At 40.6% G+C, this 15164-nt stretch overlaps 1 protein-coding gene across 6 annotated transcripts in view; it reads left to right on the top strand.

The window, feature by feature from the left end:
* The window catches only part of slc2a9l2 (solute carrier family 2 member 9, like 2), a 100546-nt gene that overhangs the window by 33454 nt on the left and 51928 nt on the right, over positions 1–15164 (top strand). For all 6 annotated transcript variants that reach the window (XM_054784125.1, XM_054784126.1, XM_054784127.1 and 3 more), the window contains 2 exons: positions 873–1018; positions 13436–13568. In XM_054784125.1, coding sequence (XP_054640100.1) covers positions 873–1018; positions 13436–13568 — 279 coding nt within the window. The remainder of the gene's footprint in view (positions 1–872; positions 1019–13435; positions 13569–15164) is intronic.

Genomic DNA, 15164 nt, shown 5'->3' with positions numbered 1-15164 from the left:
GTAACTATTACTGGAAAAGGAGAGAACTAATAATTACTTCACTGAGACTAAATGATGTACTACATTATGTTTATGGCTGTGCATTTATAAATCCCAAACGTAGACAGGCTGACTGGAAATAAGACAAATATTCTTTAGAAGATATTGACTTTTTTCGGTGCTCAAAGTAAAATGAAGACACCTGTAGTGGAACACATTACTCTCAACTAAATGAGTGAGACACGCACTTCCTTGCTCAACTACACAGTACTGTGTTCTACAACTGAGCAGAAACTGATTAGTGAGCTAAAATGTTTTCATTGTATCGCTCACAGCGCTGTGTTTTTGCAGATGAAATAAACCCCTTCTGGTCACGTTACCATAGTAATAAACTTTCACACATTTGACAGTAGACATGCTTAAAGGAAAGCTATCCCTCCACACAGCTAACATTATGTTAGTCAGGTACATTAACCTTAATCTCGCTGATTAGCGCTACGTTAATTTTACCTTGTCTCGGATCTTCCGCTCCATTCGGGAGGAGATGATGCAACACATTACTTTTTGTAATCGAGGTACTCTAATTATTCGAGGAAACGTTGCTCCCCTACCCAGCTGTCTTAGCTGTCACTTGAAAATGACGCTTGTTGCTGCTGGCTTTGTTTTTCAAAGGGTTGCATAGCAACTGTCAGAAAACAATATTCTATAATAACATGAATGAGGCTATAAAGAATAATTCTGCTTTAATTCCTCAAAATGCACTTTCAACCTGCACCTTTCTCTATTATTTGGGTTGCTTGAAATGTTTAAGTCCTGTCATGTGTTACATTCAATATGATCTTCTGCTTTTAGATCAATAATTGAATCTCTCTCTATTTTTGTTTTTTTAATAGGTATAGCGCTCAGTGTCCTACCCATGTATCTTGGCGAAATTTCTCCAAGGTATATCAGAGGTTTCATTGGCCAGTTCAACTCCATTCTAATCTGTCTGGGAGTGTTCACTGGTCAGGTGCTGGGCCTACCTGAGCTGCTGGGCCAGGTAAGTTTCAGTTTATACCCTTTTTAACATCTTGAAATACCGTATTGACCCAAATATTAGGGTTGTAAGTCTCTTTGTGATAGACCATTCGATACACCTCTGGATCCACGGGTTACGATACCATTAAAAAACCCCCAATATAGTTTAAAAACAGAACGGTGCGATTCCACAGTTCAGGTTCATGTAGACATCAATTTTACATTATAAAATAAAGCAGCCAATTCCATACAAGGGACGTTCGTACAGTATTTCCAAATGTGTAAAAGACCACATCATTTCCCCAAGCATGCTGTGAGGCACTGACAGGAATAAAGTCAAAAGACAGACAGCAGCAGAATCACATGTCAAATCTTTTTCTTTGATGGCATCAATATTAAATGTAGCAATAAAAAAACAGATGCCTTAGCCTTCAGTTGAATCAATAATAACAAATAAATCAATAGTTCAAAGCCTCTCAAGTAATGACACATTTCTTCAAAAGTGGCCAAAATGTGTCCAAGCAAAGACACGTACATACTGGAGCACTGTTTGCCACATGGGTGCAATGAAAATGCTGTGTTAGGGTGGGAAAGTAAACAATCCCATACGCAAAACGCAACAATAGGAACTAGGGGTGTTTGGGATTAAAATGTGACAAGATTTCTCATTCAGAGAAAAAAAAAAATCTTGTGGGGACTAAACCTGGGACGATAATAAATGAATTAATCACACAATAAATTAAATTGAACTTGATAATTCTACCGGCTTTTATATATTACCATGTGCATGCATCCCGCCTCCGAACAGGCAGGAAGAGGGTTCACTCTGTGCATTGGTTTCAGCACCTTGGCACATTTGGTTTCATAGAACAATGGCATGAACGGAGTGAGCCCTTTGACAGTCATACAGCCTCTTTGTCTCGGTGGATGGAGGCGGGGCCACCAGCATTCACACAGTGCAGAAGGGCATCAAGAAATTAAATTAGTCGATTACAATATATTTTTTTCATTGTACTTTTCTTCAAAATAATGTTAAAATCTTGTCTCGTAGACCCCATCTTGTGTATTGTATTGTCTCGTCTCGTGAACAGAGTAACTCGTGACACACCTAATAGTAACCGTGTAACATTTCAGCCTGAGCGTAGTGTTTTTAACACTCCAGGTAGATAAGAAAGGGTGTAACATTTAAAGGAAAACAAGGTACAAACCAAAAACGTAAGCACCATCCCTGGTAAAAAGGCTACCATACTTGTCTCTGTCGGTCTGCTGGTGTCACTGGGTAAGATTTGTTGTGCTACCAGTGTACTTCAAATCAAATCAAATCCAAGTGTGTTTGTATAGCGGCTTACAACATCCCAGTGGAGCCCAAGTTGCTTCACAAGAATAAAAAGAAGATTGAAGCAAATAAGAACAGGGTATGATCGAAAGGAAATACAATAACAACTAAAACTGAACAATTGAGTTTTTAAATGAGATTTAAAAACTGATTGATCGTAGCGCTGGCAGAAGGAACTTCCACAGCTTGCGGGCAAAGGCAGCAAAAGACGGGCAGTTAAAAGTTGAGCCAAGTATGCTGGAGTAAGACCACTAATGGCCTTGAACACAAACAAGAGGACTTTATTCTAAAATGTATCGGGAGCCAACGGAGAGGAAGGAGAACTGGAGTGATAGGGGCGTGTTTTGGACCATTAGTGAGGAGGCGAGCAGCTGCAACCAATGTGAGCACCGTCATCCAATTGCTTGTCTCGTGATACCCAGTGCGTGCCTCTACAGTCAATTAACCCGACGGTTCATGACTGATTCTTATCAATCCAGGAGGCTGCTACCGACGCAGCCTCTCGCTTGTCAAATTGGCCGCATCGGTTTATCGTTGACAACGATAAACGTAGGGTTGTGAACTCAGAACTCAGAATTCAGAACTCTCTTATAATAAGAGAGTTCTGAATTCTTTTGTAATCATTTTCAAAGACAAGAGGATATTTCTGAGCTGCTCAACAGTTATTTGGTGCCTCTGCTTAACCATTATCACGCAATTGGCATCGTAACGCCTCCTCTGTTTACTAACTTGCCCAACCCTTAACGGCACCAGTGGTTCTCTGTCGCAGCTGCATCTCTCCAGCCTGGTCATTAGTGTATGTGAGTGACAGACTTGGAGGAAAAGCTCTGACTCACCTGGGAAGAAGTGTTTGGGGCTCCATATATAAATCGCTAGACCCCGAATATAAGAAAAAAAATACCGTATATCCAGGTCAATATGGTGTGTGTTTAAAAGGCTGCCAAATAGACAGTGGTAGGTTCAATAAATATTACAATAAAACATGTCCCGTTATTGAAATCCTTCATCCAGCACGACATGCTAGCTTTAATTCCTCTTCTCTTATTCAAAATGTAGCTGTTTCTATTGACAAAGCAACTCATTGTCAGAAAAAATCACACCACGCATCAATTCTTACATAGATTGTTGTCACTCCGATCTGTCAAGTGACGTGAACAATCTGGAAGATTGAAGGTGGGAATTAGACTTAAATGGAAAAGACTTTCCTTCTGTCAGGAGACTGGATGGATGTGCCTCAGTGTCACGTCTTCAGCTGTGCATCTCGGTTCCAGCAGGTGGTTTCATTTCGACTTGACATTCAAGCTTCAGCTCGTCTCAGAGGGTCCGGAGAAAAAAAAATTCCACAACTTGCACCTAATGATTATCAAAACACAAATAAGTTTTTCAATGAGCCCCGAAGTTCAGCGTCGGATTGAAACCAGACTGAAGTTCGTTGACCAAACCATTAAAAAAAATCCATCTTTTGTCCAATTAAAGTTGTTATGGCGTTATTGACAACTTACCGGCTCCCATGCCTACCATTTGGTATGCTATTCTTATTCATGACATTGCCAAGCTTGTTTTTTTCTGGAGGTTCACTTGCTTCTGCAAATGGTTTTGCATTGATCAGATAAGGTGAAGCCTTCTTTCATGCTTGTCCCCTTGATGAAGCACAGCGGAAGACGCTTTGCGCTGCACTTTTGTTTCTCTTTTTGTGCACTGATTTGCACAAGCTGATATGTCTCTACCAGTTGTGTTCAACACGCTTGGTCGAGTCACAAAAATGGCAATGTTGAGGACACAGCATAAAGACTGACAGCTGACAGGACATCCTTTGTCTTGATTTATTGTTCAAGGGACCTTCGTTTCTGTTCTCTGATAGTGTAGTGGTTCACTCGGCTGTCTTCTTCTTGAGATGTGGTTCTGGTAAATATTTGAACATGATCTAAATAGATAAACATTGATTCTATGGGGCCAGAATGGGTTGAATTCCCCTTCAGTGACGGTGTGAATGTGTGTGTGAATGGTTGTCTGTCTCTATATGTGACCTGGGGTTAGCTGGGATTAGGCCTGTCACGATAACAAATTTTGCTGGTCAATAATTGTGCTACAAATTATCGTTGATAATCGATTTTATCGGAAAACATTTTTTCGACAATTTTTCAATAATTGTCATGAGAGGTGTGCTGCACATTTGAACCACTAGATGGTACTCAAGTGTAGTGTACGGTGTACCTGTGTGAGACATTAACTTGACACAGAAGTTCCCTGTGCGTATGATTTTGCAATGTAGCCAGCGACAATGTGCACCATTTCGCACTGTTTTGTTTATATTTGCCGACCAAACGCCTCAGTAAGCGTTATGGGCGCCACACACGAGAGGCGACAAACGAAAATCATCGCCAACGCGTAGAAAACCATGCATACGGGAAGCAACGAGCGTCTGTGACCAGCGACACCTGTGAGCGACGTGTTCACATCCAGAGCGAATTGTACAAGTCTTCCGTGGTTTTGATTGGCTGTCAGATGTGGAGGGAATTTGGGGGTATCAAAGTAGTTCAAAGAAGGAAAAGCGGCCGGTGTTGATAGAGTACTCTTGCTAGTACCGGATAGTATTCGTATTGAAGGTAAGCTTCCATAAATGTCAGTGTGAAATGCATGTAAACGAGTTCCCATGCCGCTTTTTTTGTTATATCTCTGTATTCTTTTTTAGAAATGGCAGCTAGCGAGGGGAAATCTGACACGGCAAGTATAGCTACTGATTAGCATCCTGTCCACTCATTGGTCGATCCACATGTCCGTCGATCGACTCCCGCTGTTTGGTCCTCGTCTGGGCGACAGCGATGAAAACTTTCTGGGATTGCATCGCAAGCCAGTGTGTGCACGGTGACACGCACGGACACAAACTTTCACACGCACGAATTTCGCATGTCACTTGGCTGGACGCGACAATTGCCCTATCGCGCAGGTTCCATTGGAAAATCAACGGACTAGGGGCCAAGTCGCCTCCCGTGTGTGGCGCCCATAATCCCTCTGTATCCACTCACTCGTAGCCCTGCCTCCACAAAGAGGCTGAATGAGATGAGGGCCCACTCTCTGTTCGTTTCAAGAGAAAGAACCAATGCACACAGACAGATGCAGAGTGAACCCTCTTGTCATCCAGCCTGTGTGGCACAGAGAGCCTAGCAGATGAAACACACGCATACATGTCATTTTATTGAGGGCGTTATAATATACGGTAACATAACAGACCACTTTTTTTTAATTGTATGATTTATCGATTATAGTGACAAGCCTAGCTGGGATAGACTCCAGCTCCCCGCACCCCTGAACACGATAAGGTGTACAGAAAATTGAGGGCTGGGACTTTGGTTTCTGCATAAAATAATAAGAATAAATCAGTATTTACATGTGCAAAGCTGTCAAAGGATTTAGCCAAAACATACACAACAAAACTATTTGTTTAGATTTTTTTTTTTAATACCAATTACTGATCTGTTTCTGCATCAGGATGTGTATCCATGCTCGTATTGCACAATTTCCATTCCCAGCCTGCTATGTCTGAGGTTTTGTTTGAACACAAAATGTACCATTTGAAGGCATTTGTTTGGCAGTAAATATCTAATTTTGGATGCAACACTCAGACATCTTATAGACTCATTACTGACGTAACAAAGGAGTACATTTTCTCTCTGTCTCTCCGAAGTGTCTCAGAGAGACAGAGAAGTGAACAGACGTGTTATTTCCTACACCGTGCTTTCTCGTGATAAAAAAAAAAGGGGCTGTCACCTTGACTGACTGGTGGGAAGAGAAATGAAAGAGAAAGAGAAATGCAAGTCCCAGAGCTGTGCAAAAGTACGCGGCGGGGAAATGAAATCTTGCACAATGTTAAATGCTGGCTAAATACAGAATTGATGTATTCTTTTTATCTCCAAAGATTACGTATCCATTGACAAGAGTGCCTACTCGTCCATATTTGGTATAGGCACAGCAGTAAAAGCCCTTCTTGTTTTAGCCCCAACGGTGCAGGACACTTCCCTTTGCCTGTTTTCCTCCACTTTTACATTTACATTACCTTTACATCACATGAGTCAAGACACCGACTCATTTTTAATTCATAAACATTGGGGTGTCAACATACACGACTTTACGCAATGTTGATAAAATGAAATTGATTTGAGTACCAATGTATTAACGTGACCTCTGTGCTATGCGTTAGGGCAGTTTGTTTGCCCAGTAAGTTGATGGGAACGTCCCCGATGTATAGCATGTGACATATCTCCAGATAATGCCACCTGGTATTTGAATTTGCTGGCCTTTGGTTATGAGACTCAAGACGCTTTTTGTCTCAGTGGAGGCTTCTATTAATAGGAATGAGAGATGTCACCGGTGTAGGGTGTGAAATGGTGATAAGCTTTGACAAATGCTAATTACTCTAACCTTCATGCTTAGCCGCTGACCTACTCTTTGGCCGGAAACACGGTTATTCTAATATTGCAGCAGGGGTAGGGATCTATCACTGAGCTCTGCGGCATTGAATCCATCACCATGTGTGATAGGCTGAGATTCATTGACTATAATGAATCCTCATCTATACCCTATCTTCCAGATCCATCACAACTCTCTTGGTCTTTTGAGGGCTTTTGTTCCCGTTGCCCGAAAAATCAATTCTGTATATGTAGATTGTCATTTAAATGCAATCAATTCCAAGTAACATGGTTGCCATGCAAAACACTAATGTCACACTAACATGGACTATAAATTACTTTGACATCTGCCTGCAGGCAATGTCAGCTTGTGCAATGTTGAAAACGATATCGGTGGATTTCTGAAACACATATTGCTATACCATTCTGTCTCTGTACAGTTTATATCGATGCGAGGGTTAACGGTGTTTTATTGATTCGGTCTTAAATGCGTTCAGAATCTCCATGCGCTGTAATGATTCTACAAATTGTCCATTTCCCATCTCTTATCCTTCACTTGCTGCTTCGTTGTGTGTCTTGCTGCCTTCTCTTATGTTTTTTTTGGGTGAAACGTGCTCTCTCTGCGCTTGAGAATATTCCAGCTATTTGCCATGAAAAAGTCTTGACTTTCTCATCCCACTGAGCATTCCCTCCTCATTTACATGCAAAGGGCTCAGTCACAGAGGTCATACGTAGAATTAGACCAGGGATCCACAAGTCACATTGAACCATACACATGCAGCCACCTGTGTTGGTTTGCATGCATATCGAGGTGTCACGTCTAACGAAGGTACTGATACAGACTGAGTCACACCTGACTGTTGAAGTATCAATACTGCATTACTGAGGTGCGAATTCTGAGCCTTATTTATTTGGGGATGGGCTGGTATTGGCTACTTTTCTTCATGATAATCATCATAATCTCCATCAAAGTGTGTGGTCTTAGAACATTTGTTGGGCATGAGTTGGGTGACAAGCTGCCGTCTTAATTGAAACATACTGTACCATTAAATAATATGTGGTGTAAATTCGAATGTTATGTGTGGTTGTCACTGGAATGACTGTTCCCTCATACATACATATTACTAAATGTGGTATCATTCCCTGACTGCACACGCCCGTTAAGGCTGCCAACGTGCCTGCCTTCCACCAGCGTCAGGAAAACCGGATTAGAGGATGTGAAATTTATTGCCAACAGTCCCAGGCCGAGGGGATGATGTGCTTTTCAACCCCCGACCCTTCAGCCATATACCCATTGTGTGATAGCAGAAAGGAGTGACATACTGTAAGGTTTTCAGCAGCAAGGCTTTGCTTTCAGAGCAACTATTGCTCCACACATCTTGGTGAAGAAAGAAGCGGTCCTCAGGTTGTTCCGTAACGTGCGCTTTAATTGGATTTGATTATATAGATGTTGCAAATAGGCCTCTGCAGCAAAGAAAACATAACATTGATCTTGTAGACAAACAAACCACTCATGGCTTGCATACTGTAATGGATGTCTACATGTGGGAGCTGAAGTGTCCTGAAGTATGTGATGAGTGTTTAATACACTACACACTTTTTTTTTTATAGGTTTAGAAATATAGTTTTACATGCAGAAAACCTTTGGGAATGCATTTAAATACATATAAATGACAAATGAAAGGGATAAATGAACATTTAACATCACTTTTACCTTGATTAAAGATGTGATTGTTGACAAATACGGCAACAACATCTACTCGGACGCCATATTCGTGTTTTGCTACGAGTTACAGTATCTCTTGAATTTGATAGCGTTACTCATCTTCTTTATCAAAGTGCTGGGACTTGCAACTTTCTTTGGCTCTATTGTGGGTTATTTTACAGCCGTGAGCAATAAGAAAAGTGGAGACTTGTGGCGTAACTGCGTTAGTAAGGCCAAGGTCTAGACAGGCGACGGGCTGGGGGATAATGACTTTAAGTTCCTGTTTCCCATTCCGTTTTACTGTGTGTCAGAATGACTGCTATGAAAAAGCTAATTAAAAAAACAAGGCTAGTGGTGGTCTAACCCTTTTGTTCTGTAAGGACAAATATTGGCGAATGGCAAAAAGAGTTGTGAACATGTGAAGGAATCAAAAGTCCATTGCATCGAATCAGTTCATCTGGCCAACGTTGTGTATGCCTGTCCGTGTCTGATAATCGCTGGAGTGCGCCTCGTAATCCATCATGCATTAGATTGTAAACAGCCTTAAGTGAGCGACAGGCAATTAAATCTCTCAACCAGCTGTTGAAATAAAGATTTTCAATTAACTGTTGCTGTCTGTAACAAGCTAAGTTGTTGTTTTCTGGCTCGAGAATTTGTTTGGTTAGGTGAAGTAATCAAGACTGACCTAACATTGAGAGTATAATTGGAGAAGTCAACAATGTGGTCCACCTGACATTTCCATTACATGTTCCCTACCACACAAACCCATCTCTGCCTCCTGGATTTATTTGAACGAAGCTGCCATTAAATGTGCTTTCTGCCGCCCGTCCTCTCGGCTGCGGACTGCAGGGTGGACTTTTCTTTGATTTCAGCCCTGTTCATTCACAGCATGACAGCATACACCCTCCAATCCCAGCAACCTAGCATTAGATGACTGAGAGGAAAAACAACGTCATGGGACACACTCAGGAGCGTCGCACCAAATTCTGGGCCCCTGTACAAAAGCCTCCTGAAGGCACTCCCCCAAAAACGCACACGCGTTCAGTATGTTTACATGAACCTAGAAAAAACAGAGTAATTCCATGAATTTGGTTGAAACCAGCAGCTTTTTTACATGTATATATATTACATTGTATATGTACTCGTATGTATTTTCCTTTTCTTTTATCACCTAGTCCATGTTCCCGAATGCTGGTACCGTATGTGAATGCATAAAGGTAGGCTTTTGAGTGCTCGCTGTGTTTGCCGGCTCATTTGCCCCTACCAGGGGCCTCATCTATAAAGCTTCTGCACGCACAAAACAGGGCCGAAAAATTGCGTACGACTGTTTTTCACATTTTGATATTCGACCCCCCCCACCCCGTATTTTTTATTTTATTTTTATTTTTTTAAGGGCTGCCCTGCTCCATTCACACCGATGACAGCGGACGTGCTGTCACTTAGTCTTTGTTTTATTCGTTATGCCACTACTGTGTCCTCCAAATATTCTACTTTTTCCAGTATTTCCACCTCCATTTCCGTGAGAGTACGAGAGTCTTCGTCCTCATAGTCCTCCCACAAGCCGTGATTCGGAATGACAGCAGCCAATCGAGGCTCTTTAAATAGGGACGCCGCATTCGTGAGTCACTTTGCATGGACCGGAGGCATGGAAAGGGTGTAACTTGAGGCGGAGTCGCATATGCTTACTTTTTTGTTTAATCTATAAACCACAAATTGCAGCGCATGTGTGCGTATGCCACTTTTGTCCGTACGGATATTTTGGGTTTCTGGCGTACAGAGACTTTTAGTCAGAATTCCACGCACATTTTTATAGATGAGAGCCCAGGTAGGTGAAATGAACCACTATGCCTTTTTGCAAGGTGGCTATAGGTAGTCATAATTTGATTAAAGCAACCTCATTATTGAACCTGCACCGCAACATTTATTTTAACGTAACATTTATTATTCATTTTTTTTCCCCAACTGACATACTTAAATAAAAGAAAAAAAAAATTCAAAACGTGCTTGGGGGCCTGGTACAATATTCCCACTTGTACTCCCCTGGACACAAACAAACAAGAGGTCAAACTTTGTTTGCACTGACCAGTTTACTGTAAACCAAAAGTTATTTAATGAGAAGAAACTATGGGAGCTGTGGCTATTTCTACTTTAATTACTTTCACTTTTCAATCACTTTCATGCACAATATATTTAGCACACAATCTATCAGAGCTTTAAAGTACCGATCAATCATAATCAGAACTCACATACATAAAGCACATCACCACACGGGCGTCTCAGCTTCCAGTTTTGAATATGTGGTAGACAATAACCTCTCAAAATAGACAAGACCATTGAGTAATTTGGAGTTTGTGAAAATAGAACACACAGGTTTTACTGGAAAATGCACCATAAAATATCACACAGCACATTTATCACGCTACACGAGTACTGCCCATTTACAGTATTTTCAGGGGAGAGACGGAACGAGTGAGGCAGCAATGTGCCACACAGCTCACACTCACTGATTCAAATTCATGAACAGCTTATTTGGATTTAGGGAGCAGGCTGATGTGTAGAATCAAAGCTCTAATTTGCTGTGGTAACAGGCCAGTGAATTGATGTGTGTGTTTGTATTTGCGCATTCATTGAATGATAAACACTTCATTCATGAAGAATCATATGATCATTGTCAATCATAAGCAGCGCTCTCTATGCATTTTACTTAGAGGACTTACATTTCACTGAAAGGTTGTACTGTTGGCCCTCGTTTATCGCGGTTAGTTGGTTCCATTGAAGTGAAATTACGCAAAATAGGATTCAATATTAATAAATGGAATATTTTCGTGGTTATGGCAAAGAAAACCTGTTTATGATCTTCTAAATACGGTTTTGAAGTATTATTAGAGCCCTGTAGACATGAAATAAAACACATATAGTCACCTTTTGCATTTGTCTTACCCTGTAAAGGAGATATAATCAGAGAAAAAAAGACATATTAGACATAAATAAGAAATAGACTCACACGTTGGCAGTTCCTTTTTGTTTTTTTCTGGATAGTGTACTCCCCGTGGTGGCTATTGTCTCATCAATGTATTGTAATGTCGGCTTTGAATGGCTTTAAACTCGTATTACCCATTATAGTACACCTAAGGAGAGTAAGTAAGCCATTTAACGCGTAAGTAAAACTCCTGCTTGTGTGTGTCACAGTATAGAGTATGTGTTCCTAGCGGACCTTAGTGGCGGGTGGGCAGGGAGTGACGTCGGAGCTGCATAGTTGCCTTTTAGCTTATTGTGTGTTATGGCCCCAACAGTAGCCTGTGTAACTATTATGATTGTTATATTATTATTATTGTGCCTGTTGTGCGCTAAATTAAATTGCAATAAATGCAATCACGTCTAGCCCTTGTCTCACCGAACACGGACACCTAGTGGACAATGTGGAATACTACAATTAGAACCTTGTATTTGTATTTTAGTTCATGTAGTTAGTTCATTTTTGTCATTTATATGCTTGAAAATGCTTAACTTAAGCCAAGAATAAGTACAATTTCCTTAAATATGCATTTTTTTTGTGCTAATAATGGGCCATATTCAACCACGAAATGGCGATCATTTATGTGAAAAACCGCGATAGAGTCAAGGCACGATGTTCGAACCACGATGTAGCGAGGGATGACTGTAAATGTCTCCCTGTGGTGCATACAAGGACAGGCTGAGCCTGTTATGGGAATAAACAAGCATCTGCAGTACTTTGGCTTAGGCAGATGCCCTATTACAGACATTTTGCATTTGGTGTTTTTGCTGGGTATTGCATTTTTGTTGTTTGTGAACATGTTCAGCATAAAATAATAATAATTCTCCATCTCGCTTCAATTTACATGTATTAAGTATCAAGTGGTTTTAGCCATCTGCGTCCCCACAACCCTGGATAGTTTTTCTTTGACAACATTCTGAAGGATCCTCGTTACTCATATCATAATCTAGAGTAGTGGTTGTCAATCTTTTTATCACTTAAGAACCAAAACAGTTCCAAGACGAAAACCACTGCTGAACAAAAATAACATTTCAGTTTTGCCAGAAAACATCTTGATGATACCCAAGACCTTTGGGAAAATACTCTGTAGTCAAACAAAAAAGACAAAAAATGAACTTTTTGAAAGGTGTGTGTCCTATTACATCTGCCATAAAAGTAACTCCGCATTTCAGAAAAACAACATCATACCAACAGTAAAATATGGTGGCGGTAGTGTGATGGTCTGGGGCTGTGTTGCTGCTTCAGGACTTGGAAGACTTGCTGTGATAAATGGAACCATGAATTCTCTTGTCTACCAAAAAATCCTGAAGAACAATGTCCGGCCATCTGTCCGTGACATCAAGCTGAAAACAACTTGGGTTCTGCAGCAGGACAATGATCCAAAACACACCAGCAAGTCCACCTCTGAATGGCTGAAGACAAACAAAATGAAGACTTTGGAGTGGCCTTGTCAAAGTCCTGACCTGAATCCTATTGAGATGCTGTGGAATGACCTTAAAAAGGCGCTTCATGCTTGAAAGCTCCCCAATGTGGCTGAATTACAACAATTCTGCAAAGTTATCGCAAATGCTTGATTGCAGTTGTTTCTGCTAAGGGTGGCCCAACCAGTTATTAGGTTTAGGGGGCAAACACTTTTTCCACACAAGGCCATGTAGGTTTGGACTTTTTTTCCCACCAGTTCAAATTTAAATTCAAGAAAACATAACCACTTTCTTTGCTCAGCTGTGTTGGCACTCAAGAGGAATAAGTATGCTGTTGAGTGATCATTTCCAGATAGGAAACATTTGTGAACGCTACACTCTCTCTGATGGAAACAACAAAAGACCAGGATAAGAGAAATCTATTCAAAAGAGCTGTTGGTGGATGTGTGCACCAAGTATACCCGTCAACAAGAAATATCAAACACTTGTAAAAATTAGCATACATCCTTTTTTGTAATGACGACTGTGTTTTTTTTGTCTAATTTTTGACTGCAGGAGTCCAGGTGGAACTACTTATTTTCTTTCCTGGCATTGCCTGCAATGCTGCAACTCTGTGTTATGCCTTTCCTCCCAGAGAGTCCTCGCTTCCTGCTGATCGACAGGAGGGATGAAGCGGCAGCAGAGAGAGGTAATGTTGACTTTACACCAACAGAGACAAGTAATGACACCACTCTTGCTCAGGTTTAGCCCCACAACACATACAAACGGTTGTGTTGGCTGTTCTGTTTCTCTGGTAACTTTTTGTTTTTAGAGATGTTTAGGTTCTAGAGCAGGGGTGCTCAAATTTTTTCAGTCTCTGAGCTACTTTTAAAATGAAAAGTCCCAAACATCTCCCTCGTCCTTATAAACATAGAGGATATACATATTTATCAATATAAGTAGTATATGTACATTGTACATGTACAGGGCTGCACACACTTTTTGAGCATGCAAGTTACAGGTCAAAATGATCTACCTCTTCATATAAAACACATATATAAAATCTAACCAGTAAACTTTGAAATTACTATACTAAATACTAATGATTAGTATTTCACAATCACACTTTCAGAGTTTACACGTCGTCAAAGTATTTGATATCATTCAGTAATTCACAATTCAATTCAATATGGCAATAAAGATAATTACGCATAATTCCTCAATAGTGTACATAACTGTTGTACACAATACAGTAGTAGTGTATTGACATACTGAGTTGTATGTCCGTCAACATAGGTACATACAATTCACTATACGTACAGTTTACTGTCAAACTTTACAGATATACAATCAATTAAAAGTATTATGCAAAAGACTATGCACCCGAGGTCAAGGCAACATGTTAAAAATGTTTCAGCTATGGACATATTTTCCAGTTAGTCATGAAATAACAGTTTCACAAAGGAAAGTGTAGAAAACACACATTTCTATAGTGGAGCTCAGGACGCAAAGCAGAACCATCATGAACGGATAACTTTTGTTATAGATATAGGCATCTTACCGCTGAGTTAGTTGATCTGTAATCGGAAAAAGGAGGCGCAACAGCAAATCAGGAGGGGAGCTTAATGTCAGCTGACTGATGTCATATGACATCTACAAAGTGACGTTTATGACGTGGGTGACACATGCGATTGACGTAATGGGTGCCGCTGTTCTAGAGAATATGGCATAATAAGTATATTCCATTTATATCATCGGTTCTCTGTGGTTCAATTAGTGCATGTACAAGGGTATTAACTTGGTGGATGTTGAAGATGCAATTACATGGAGAGCCATGCACAAACACACCAGGGATTCCTTTGGATTTGCATTTTGGCATTGAAAAGTACAAACGGTTACCTTGGATTCCAATAATTTGCCTCAGGGGGGGTTGAAGAAATACTTCAGTTATATACTGTATTTTCATGGTAATATATAATACACGTTATAAAATGAATACTGATTTCACCATGTTTCTGCTTTGTAATTATTATATAGTATTCCATCGGTCATATACGTCAGGGATCTCCTATGGCTTAAAGGTACAGATACCAGAACGTTAGTTTATTCATCCTAAGGTAAGAGTTGGGGGTGTCAGGTTACTGCGCGAAGCTTTTTAACAAGAAAATGCTACATTCTATAGTCAAGGTCCAAACAGAAACCAGGACAGGATACGTTTCCAATGAGGAGATCTAATTGGAAGGTCAACGGCGACCTCCCCTCTTGATCTGAATGGTACAGGACTATATCTGTCAGTAGAAGCAAA

The sequence above is a fragment of the Dunckerocampus dactyliophorus genome, chromosome 8, assembly GCF_027744805.1.
Source record: "Dunckerocampus dactyliophorus isolate RoL2022-P2 chromosome 8, RoL_Ddac_1.1, whole genome shotgun sequence".
NCBI classification, from domain to species: Eukaryota; Metazoa; Chordata; class Actinopteri; order Syngnathiformes; family Syngnathidae; genus Dunckerocampus; species Dunckerocampus dactyliophorus.
Note: the sequence above shows the minus strand (reverse complement) of the source record. Positions and strands in the feature narration are given on the sequence as shown.